The following is an 11438-nucleotide window of genomic DNA, read 5'->3' on the forward strand; positions in this document are numbered from 1 at the left end:
TAAGGAATAACGGTGTAACCGCTTCTACTTGAATAATATTGTTGAGCCCCAACCGGGCCAACCGACACTTAATACCGAGAAAAAATATTGTATTAAAAATAGTTTAAATCTCTAGTAATATATAAATTCTAAAGTTAACAATTTATAAAATATCTGTATGTGTCGATTACATACTAGTATAGACATAACTAAAAGTAACTTAATAGTTGAACCATTGATAAAAAAAAATGTTTGATTTAATCCAATTAAAATGCATGACGTATTATATTTTAATCTAGTTGATATATCAAATTAAAATTAACCAAATGGTTTTTATTTTTAATTAAAATTATATACTGAATGAATAGTCAACTAGTTTTAATACCTAATTCCCTTCTTTTACTAATAAAATATTAAAATAGTTTTACAAATCAAAGAGTGATTAGATAAACTAGTTTATGTTTAAGTTCCAATAGGTACACAACATACAAGGTTGTCGTGTAAAATATAATACCATCATATCAATTACATTGTATCCGTGGTTTTCAGTTTTTAAGAGTTTTTTTTAACATATAAAATAAACCGTTACCACCAAACAAATTACATAGGTATATGTTCTTTTGACGCAACTTTTACTTTTTTACATAACGACGCTTAATACCGTCGGGTCAATTTTTCTGGTAATACAGAACCTCGATTTACCGTGGCTCAATTTATCCGTATTAACGATTTATCTTGATCCCTTTTCCGAATATTTTTGTGTACTAAATGTAAAGAAATAGGCGCGTTAGCAGTACACAATATTATATTGTACGTAGGTAAAAAACGATAAATAATAATAATTAAACCACGAGTGGAATGTATTATAAAAAAATTTAAAAATAAAAATATTAATTATTTCATATTTTAAGCCCTGATATAACTTTATAACAAGACAATGTACACACATATGTGTTTACAACATTGTTAAATAAATAAAAACTGGATTAACCGTGTGACCCCTCTCCACCATTTACCCGGATAATCGAGATTATACAGAGGTTATACTGTATTATAATCTTTTGAAACGCATTTCAATAGTTATTTTTTTTATTTTATACAATAATATATGACTATATAATAAATATATAGTACAAACTACAAAGTACAATCAATTGCGCAAATGGGTATTATTTAGGTAACGCATTTTAATAGTAAAATTCTTATAATACGGCGTCCCGGATAGGCGATTTAACGACATTATTTTGTGGTTTCATTTTCTCTGTGGATATCTCATAAGTCATAATAAATATCATAAGTATTTTATACCAATGAATGTCGTCACTAAACGTTTGCAGTCCAAACGACGAACCACTAGACGTCCTCTCGCCCTAATTTTAACACTCTAATTCGGCGCAAAGAAGTAGACTCGGGACCCAAATTTTGGTGGGGGTCAAGTGTCTCATAATAATATTATAATAATACGGTTTTTAAATTTAAAATATTAAGACAATAAAATATTATCGGGTGCCCGGTAAAACAACCCGTGTTATCGATTTCTACTTTTTTTTTATTCGAGGGAAACGGAAATCATTGACAAGTTTAAGGCATAGTGGCGGCGGGGGGCGTTGACAGTATGGGCGGCCTCGCGATCCTATAAGGTCCCCGGTATTACTTGACCTATAGAAACTTCGATTTTGCCCACATTTACGTTTGGCTTTGACCTGCTACTGCTGCTGGGGTTTACCAGTGATGGTCGAATGAAAATTAAACAACGAAATCCAGCTATTGGTATATTTATATAAATAGAAATGGGGAGTAATACGTAAATCGTGCCCACGTGGGATACGCCCCTGTGAACCCGCGACCTACAGTGTTAGGTCATACCGACCTACCGTGTCTGTCATCGTGGACTTATCTCTAACCACTTCATTGTTATTTGACCCTTACAGCGTCGAGGGAGGTGGCGGCGGACCGGTGCACATCACGATCAGCGAACCGTCGCCCGAGGCCAAACCAAACGCGGTGCTGCCTTTGTCGCTGGACGGGGTCGGCGACTTGGCAACCGGAAGCGGCACGGCGGACCGGAAGCAACAGCAACACCAGCTACCCCAACAGCAGCAGCAACAGGCAGCACCCAACGTGAGTATCACCATAACTGACGCGTCGCCGGTAAGCCCGAAACCGTTGCCGGTGGCGAACGTGCAACAGCAGCAGCAGCAGCAGACCGGTGGCGGCGGCGGCCCGACGGCGGCACACAGCAAACGGTTGGCGTTCCGGCGGGCGAGCGAAGCGAAAATCGTACAGCACAAGGCGCTAGTGCACAGGACGTCCGAAGGGCCACACAGCTGATGGGAATTATGATAACACGTATAATATATTATAATAATGTCGTTAATAATATTTATACACACCTAACCCACCAGATATACCTACCGCCGGAGTCATCGTTATCGTTGTCGTCGTTGCAGTAGTAGTTGTTGTTGTTCGTTGTTGTTGTTGTTTTTGTTTTTGTTGTTATTGTTATTTTTTACTATTATTTATTATTATTATTATTATTATTATTATTATTATTACTATTATTATCGTTTTCGTCCGTATACGGCGACTACGGTTATGTTTTATGTACAAGCTGCGTGTACAGTCCATCACCCCGTCGCACCCACCAACCGAAAGCTCTGCCGCCGCAAAGATCACCCGTGTAGCACTGCCAGACGATGTAATACACGACACAGACCGACGACGTTGACCGTATCATATACCCATAGTATCTATCCGATCGTATGACAAGGGGCATCATCGCGTTTATATAATACAGATCCTTAAAACCACCCACACGGATGATTCGACCCGTTTATATATCGTCAGGAGTAGGTAAATATTGCGTACCCGAAAAAAAAGGTCACAGTCACCCGTTTATTTTTGAAACGTACGTAAATTTCGTTCCGGGACATTAAAAAAAAAAGACATTCAAAGTGATACGTATAATAGTAGTTTGAAAACTCGGGGACAAAAAGTAGAAAAATTATGGGAAAAGATACATAAATTAGAATTTATAGGAAACAATGAAAGAATTGCCAACTAAAAAAATAATTCTTTTATTCAGTCTGAGCGGAAATTATCATACATTTGTTCAAACTTTTACCAGTTGGTCATGATATAACTACATTTTAATAATACATTTTTTTATTCATATTATCAACATAAACATAGCGTAACCAACATGTATACAATTATATTTCCAGTCCTAAGTCTGAAAAAACGGAAGGAAACAATTAATTTTTCAAATATATTTCTAGACGTGATTTACGAATGAATAAAAAAAAATTTCGCCGCAATTTACAGCGACTCGTATCGTCACTCTAGAGTCTCGAGTCAAAACTACTCGTCACAGTTGTTGTATTTAACGGTAGATCATAATCGATTTGTTTGCAATCGATAGTTTGTCTGGGATGAGTTAAATACAATTTGACCAAAACGTGTTGAAGATGTGGCTTCTGACGGAATATTAGGTACCTATATACTCATCGTGATTCGGTACACTCTTTGTATAAGTCGCTTTTAACATTTCACAAAATTATGGCCGAAAAAAGAACGCAGCCGCGATCGTTCGTCTCAACGGTGACCGAATTGTGCGTGCCTAGTGCTCGCAACTAAAAAACATACATTACGATGTAACAATATATTATAGCATTGCGAGTTATGCGTAATATATTATGCCGAACGCGTGTCGTAGGTAATTCGTCGTCCCCGCGGTTTTCTCATTTTCCGGTCGATAAATCCCGTCTCCGGCGTATACGCCGTTTTGCGAATTTTTACTTCTCCGTTTCCCATTATACCGTCGCGGGGCGGTGGCGGTAACAGCCTCACTACCAGCCCTATATCCACTGTTTTTCACCAGTGCCGGTGCAATAGATGACGACTGAGGGCGAGCAGACACCGAACAAACCGTGATCACGCAAATTTCCACATGAATTAGTCGTATTGTCCGTCATATTTTGTTTTCTCTTCTTTTTATACTCATTTATAGCTGTATTATTATATTAGGAGGTATATATACATGTATAAAATGGATCAGACCTCGACAGACAATTATATACGGCCGCGCGTAGGTATACTTTATAATGTACATGTCTATACATATATTATGTTGCGCAGCGACTGCAGAACTCGTAACAATGTGGTTCGCGAAAACTTTAAATTCCCCCTCCCCTATACCACCTCGACTCGCACCTCCCGCAGCGGTTTTCCATTATGATTTTCGAATATTCACGACGCTCGTCCGCAAAACAACTTCGCAATAATTACTATTACATACACTCGACTAAACCGCATTGTTCGGTATAGACAATAATAATAAACAACATGTACGCTATATACTTACGCTTAATGTTTATAGAAAGAAAGAAAAAAAAAGACAAATAAAAAGTTTACCGCGTAGGACGTAGCATTTATATATAAAAAAAATATATATATACTAACATTTGGAGGAGACGTTTTACATTTATCGCTTACCACGATCGCGTAATTATACACACTCGTTGCCTTGGGCTTGACTGTCTATTTTTACTACGTATATTAAATATTTATTAAAAGTCATTTTTTTGAATTTTTTTTTCTATAATAATATAGGCTAGATGGTAATTTAATCATTATAATATAGTTTTTTTTACACGTTTACATTTTACAATTATATTAACAAACGCCACGATTAAGTCAATTTTCAAACTATATACCATATATCAAATATATATATATATACATAAGTTCATGTGTCAATTATTACAAAAACTTTATTTATAATATTAACTTTAGATGTTAGGGATATCGTATAGGATTCTAGGTGTTCTAGTATTCTACTCGTATCTATTTATTGCGACAATTTGTCGGAAACGTATAATTTATTATATAATATAATATAATATAAATATAACAAGATATTGTATTATAACTATATTTATTTATCAAATGATTTGTTATTTTAACTTTTTGAAGAAAAAGAATGATTTATTTGACAATAACGTATACCATACCCAGGTATAGAATTTATAGTAAGTATTACGAATTGTACTCCGTAAAACCTGTATCGACCGTTAGCGTCATTTTACTTAACTCCACGATAAAATACATTATTTACTCACTATTAGGTACACGGATATACTATTCAAATAACACGATAAATATTGTCGAAAAGTGATGAAAATAATAATATTATATGTAATGTATACATTTCCGATTTACACTATATTCCGTGTTGACTCATTTTTCGCGAGGATCTATACGTATTAGGAAAGCATCGCTCCTATTAGCTACTACGACCGTGCACTAATCAAAATATTTAATTTATAATATTATTTGGATACTAGACAGACTACCACAGATAATTCTTCTTTTTTATTCACGTCGTTTTTGCTATTAGAGCGCGTGTAAAATTACACGTTATAACTACTCATGAGTTATGAGTCAATAACTATTATAACTTATTGTAACATATTATAATAATAATCCAAGAGACTTAGACTTTTGAACACTCTTGTGTAATAAAATTTATCAATTTCTTACTTTTTAGTGAAAAGCTCAACATTTTACGTCTTCATACTAGGTGCTATACGCCATATTAAACTAAATTCCAAATAGAATCGTGTACAATGATATTTTTATAGATTTGTAATGTAGACATATATTGTGTATAGGCTATGAATATAATATATATTTATATATATTATAAATAATATGTACATGTCTAGCAACTATGATAATAATAAAACGACTTATAGGTTCCCGTTGAAACTATAATATATATATTATAATATAGGTAGGTATTGAATTTTTGATTATGTCGATTGAATTTAACGAATGCAATTGCGTTGTTATTTTAATATCGGGTACATGACTTACGAGATATTATAATTTGTTCAAAATAAATTATCACGGAAGTGCAATATTATACATAGTTGATTATTTTACTAAGGGAACTTATCATTAGTACTGAAGGAAAATATTCTAAATTTTTATACAAGTAATGTAGGAATGTAATTCTTTTTTTATATAAACATTGAAATTAAATTATAAATTATTCGGAAAAAAATTGAATATTTTTTAATGTTTAGGGACATTGACTGATTCGCGTAAAATGAGTCATGCTGTATAATATTAGGCGTTATAGTAATACACAACAATAACAATATTATTTGACGAAAAACTACAGACTGACTACGAAAAACTATAGAAACGCTTATTTTGTTCGGCATTGCGCAAACTTTTCGCTGCGGGTTATTGTTTAACTTTTATTTCGAACATTATTGTACAACCGCATCGTGTAGAATAGTATTAAAATTAGGCCCGACACACACACACACACATGGCACATATTACACAATGTTATATTATAACAATTACATCATACTATATCGATGTATAAAGTATAAATATATATAATAATATAATACGATGTGAACGTATTTCGTGTTAACGGTACAAATAGCTGCACACGTCTTACAACAGTATTAGACGACGCGCGCGCGCGAGCGAGTAATACAGCAAAAAAAGTGCGTCGGTACTTGGTACGTATTTTGGCAATTTTCGATTACTTATCTGCAGTCCACCACGCTATCTTTGAAAGTCGTATGCGTAGTTTGTATTTATTTTTTCTCCAAAATATAGATAATTGTTATAACTCGTTTGGGCCTTTATCTTCAAACTAACGTCGATGAATGAAAAATCCATTAACAGCCGACACCGTTCTGTTATATATTATTATCGTCCGTTTGCTATGCGTATTCCGTCAATAAGCACGATTAGGGAAAAAATAGTATTACTATGATATTATAATGGCGGTAACATGAAACAATTCTGTTTACGAGTAGGGGGATACCTGCAAAGTAGTACTTACGATATTATAATCAAATCGCACATTGTATGTACGTTGGCGGTAAAAAAAAACCCTCCCGTTTTGTAATCCTGCAAATGACCGTTTATTGTATATTTTGTAAATTGAACCGATCCCCTTGGCGATGTCGCCGCGCGAATCGATTTCCGTAAACAAAAAAAACCCGGCAAGTAAAGTAAAATCGTGAAATAAAAAATTGGCGTGTTGTACTGTTGTCTTCGAACGGACGTGTACCGCCGATGATCTCGACGAAAATGGGGCGGTAGTTCGTAATAATAATTAATCACGCGCTCGCGTATAAAATAATATATTTTGATGTTTCGCAGTGCGGTGAATAGTCCGCGATGTCATAATTTATCAATTAGAGACCGATTATAGCTGACGAGTACTGTCATGACGAGTGTGATAATAACAGTAATAATAATAATAATAATAATGCGTATGCGGAGCCGTGTCAAAAACGGGGGCCACGAGGAGAGAAAAACGGCCTGTATAGGACCCTCTATTGATTTAGTTTATTTATTCATTAATTTAATCCTGCGATAGCAAAAAAGTTGACGATTTTACGTTTTTTCCGCAGTGCATAGAGAATCGCGGCGACGCGATATTTCAGTTCCAAATCCTTAGAATGACAGTAAATATAACGACGAGTATACTATACTACGCCTACTTTTCACGCTCGCGATCGCGCTGCCGATGCGTTTTATTCGCAATAACGTTATTTTTTAGTTTCTCATGCTATGCACGTGCTGCGTGTGTCGTGTAAAGCGATTCTTTTCGACCCGAGGGGGGGGGGGCTCGCCCTCGCGTAACCGCCCATGCGTGCGCGGAGGAGGGACGCTAGCAAATCTCACACGCGCCCGGCGTGTCCAAAGTCCAAACGGTCGAGAGCGTGTGACGGTGTGAGATGATCGCGCCCCGTCACACGCTAATCTAATAAAATTAACCTACACCTATCTAATAATAAACCGTGTCGTACGGGTATTTTCAAATCCGATAACGGCAATGCCGTTCGATAACCGATCGGTCCGGACAAAGAGCGTATCATTACTATTACTATTATTGATGTTGTACAATGTTGCGGGTAATTATAAAATATCGTGTTGTACACGAGTCTTAACGATCAATAAACCAGCCCCGTAAATCACCGTACGCGGTTATTATTATTTATTTTTGTAATCGTTTTTACGATAATGTCATACGTACGCCTATAAATCGCGCGTATATGCGTCCAGCTGCAGCGGTTGTCGCAGAGGAAGTAACCGCACGTTTATCGCTATCGTAGTGCCACCCATTCGCGGCCGTTAATTTGTTGTATTAATATAATAAAGGTACCCGCGATGTGGGTTCGGCGATTTGATGTGATATACGATCGATGTATATTATTACGTATTACATAACCGGCGGCCAACATCCGGAATGTTTCGATATCGCCGTCGAAGCAGACATTTTTCCTCCCGAAACGTATTGAAACACATTAAATAAAAAACATTAAAATCGTTCAGAAAAAAATCATTTCCCCCCCCCCAGGCCAAGTGCATAGTAATAACATCGTATTGGAACGGGTGCGCGGTGGTGGTGTCGGCGGCGGGGTGTTTCGCCGCGATGGTGCAGCAGTGTTGCGACTCGAGTTTTTACCGATGTTTTTCGAAGAATCGACAATAAAACTTAGCGTATTTTAGGTGTGTAAATAATAATATATACATATTAGCCGAGCGTGCGAGTACATAAATATTATATAATTTTACATTGTGTATTAATAAAATATATTATTATATTATATTTATATAGCGTAGGTATACGCAATTTATTATTGCCGATATAATAATAATAATAATAATAATATCTAATTACCTATGTATAATTATTATTATATTAATTAATAATATTGATGTTGTGTTGCCTGCGTTGTAATTTTAAGGTTTTTTTTTTCATTTTTAATTGTGATTTACGGGAAATAACTATTTATAGAGAACAAGAGGGAATATTCGACGAACGCGTCGAGAAAAAAAAATAATAAAATCGAAAAAATATTACAATTACAATAATCCGCGGTGTACGAAGTTGAATCGAAAACGATATCTCATCAGATTCTTATAACGTCGATATGAATAATAAACAACACGCGCGTAATGCCTATAAAGTTATTACAATAATATTAGTGTTGATCGTAATGTGATTCAGTGTAATGAAAATAATTAAAATTAATATATATACCTATATAGATAGATATATATTATTATATTATAATAACGTGTGCGCCCTTACCTCCCCCCGCCCCAATCAAGTTTTTGGGAGATGTTCTTTTCAAAAGTTTGCTGAAACTTTTTGGTCGACTTGTTCTTCATTTCTTTTTGTGATTTTCAATTCTTTTTGATTTCGTATAATACGCATAATATAATAATATAGACTAATTTTCAATCTCCTGCAATGAGATATTCTAAATTAACATATCGGTTGTTAGCAAACATATATAGGTGTATTATATTATGATACTATTATATACCTGTATAGCGGGGTAATTATTGTATGATATTACGGGGAATTTTTTTTTTTTTTGTAAACATAAATCTAAAAGACTTTGATACACAACAATATAATACATAATAATATTATATAGAACCGGCGCGCGGGCCCGTCGTGTAGCGCACGGCAATAACACACAGTACAATACTTTAATATTGTAATCCATCATCGTGATTTATAATAATATAATAAATCGTAGGCGATGTAATATTATTGCGTGCAATGCCGCGAACACGGTAGGCGCACGACTGTCGGACTTGGCGGACGACGGTGGTTGACGTTTTATTTTTATTTAAAAAACCGTAGATATTTATTCGCCGTTCGTATAAAAAACACGGAATTCCATTTCGTCAAACACCTTTTTTCCCTTCTTTGTTATTTATTTATTTGTTAATATCGTCTCGTCGTCGTATAACGCGCGACACGACCACAGCAAGACACCGTCGTACACCGTGTACGTAGGTACCCTAGGTATGCATAAATTATTATAAACACGCGTAACTCGGCTCGTTCGACTGACGACGTACGCGTTTTTTAGTCGCAGCACCTATGCGGCGCGATCGCCGTAATAACAATAAATAAATTATATACAATGACGATAAAACAAAAATTAATAACAAACGCATATAATAGGTGTACATAGTAACCCCTCCTGCGACCAGATTTATCATTTTTGCGGATGTCAAAATTATTATGGTAAAATGAACATTATACACCGAGTATAATATATTATAATATTCTAATAGTAATAATAGTAAGTAAAAGAATATTAATAAAATTTAATATCGTCATGCCCACGGTTACTACCACACACACCGCGAAAGTTCGTACCCGCCGCGTTGTTGTTATTATTATTATTTATATGTTTACTGTTCGTGAATTGCGATATGTATTTATTTTTTTTTTCAAAAATGGGTCGGCCGACAATACGGTATTATATTATAATATATGTGTTTTTCGGTCGCGTACTACCTTCAACTGAATAGAAGAGCTTCATATAGCGTGTGACTTGTTAGAATATTATTATTAAAATAACATATGTGTAGATTTTAATATTATACTGTTACTAATATTATATTATACTATCTATAAATTGTACATATTATACACACATATAGTGCCTAGACCTTACCACTGTGCCTCGATTTTAGCTACATAGATTCTATTTTTTCATTAATTTCAACGTGATACTGCGTACATATTGCGTAATCGTCATAATAACAAATTTAATGATTAACATACTTGTTAAAATACGTTTTTAAATTATTTCACTTGGGTATTTGAATATACCTACTTGGAATTATTAACTTATAATTAGCGTTATTCTACTTCTACGTTTTGTAAGTATACCTACTATACCTATGATATTCTGTAGAATTTCTTAATGCTAAATGCATTATAAATCCTCGTGAGTTTAATATTTTACATATTTATTTGTATTTAATATTTTTAAATACGAAACATAAAAACGTGGATTTGAAATGCTTTATTCTAAAAGTAGTTGAAATGTACTTGAAATAAAAATAAAGTGTTCGAAACTTAACAAGTATGATAATTAATAATCTAACTATACACTCACATTGTAATGTTGTAGATACGGTGTAAGTACCTATTACCTAATTTTTGAAAAGTGTTATCACATTTTTATTGTGAATACCAGAGTATGCATAGCAATATTATTATATACCTAGGTAGGTTTTTTTTAAGAAACCTTTTTTTTATTGCTAGTTTAGTTTTTTAAATTAACAAACTTATTATAACTGCACTCTTGCTGGTTTGAGGTAGTCGTTCAAGTCTTCAAGATATTATTATATTAATATAGTTTGACGTATGTACAAATACAATTACTAATTAATACGTATAAAATAATATTATGTTCACGTGTTTCATGATAATAGTACTATCGAGATTATTGATGTTGTACTTTTGGAATGACTTATTCAATCAAACAACTATTATTATGGTTATTATTATTATAAGAATCCTTTTGTCATATATTTGTTCTTGTATTTTCAATATTTTCAACTGTTAGACAGTTAAGTTTGATATATTACGTTTTGACATT

General features: G+C 34.1%; 1 protein-coding gene across 4 annotated transcripts in view; it reads left to right on the forward strand.

Moving 5' to 3' along the window:
- The window catches only part of LOC132921278 (sodium channel protein 60E-like), a 109686-nt gene extending 105300 nt beyond the window's left edge, over positions 1-4386 (forward strand). For all 4 annotated transcript variants that reach the window (XM_060984210.1, XM_060984211.1, XM_060984212.1 and 1 more), the window contains one exon: positions 1911-4386. In XM_060984210.1, the coding sequence (XP_060840193.1) occupies positions 1911-2310 (400 nt within the window). In that variant the 3' untranslated portion in view covers positions 2311-4386. The remainder of the gene's footprint in view (positions 1-1910) is intronic.
- The last annotated feature ends 7052 nt before the right edge of the window (positions 4387-11438 follow it).

This window comes from Rhopalosiphum padi, chromosome 2 (genome assembly GCF_020882245.1).
Source record: "Rhopalosiphum padi isolate XX-2018 chromosome 2, ASM2088224v1, whole genome shotgun sequence".
NCBI classification, from domain to species: Eukaryota; Metazoa; Arthropoda; class Insecta; order Hemiptera; family Aphididae; genus Rhopalosiphum; species Rhopalosiphum padi.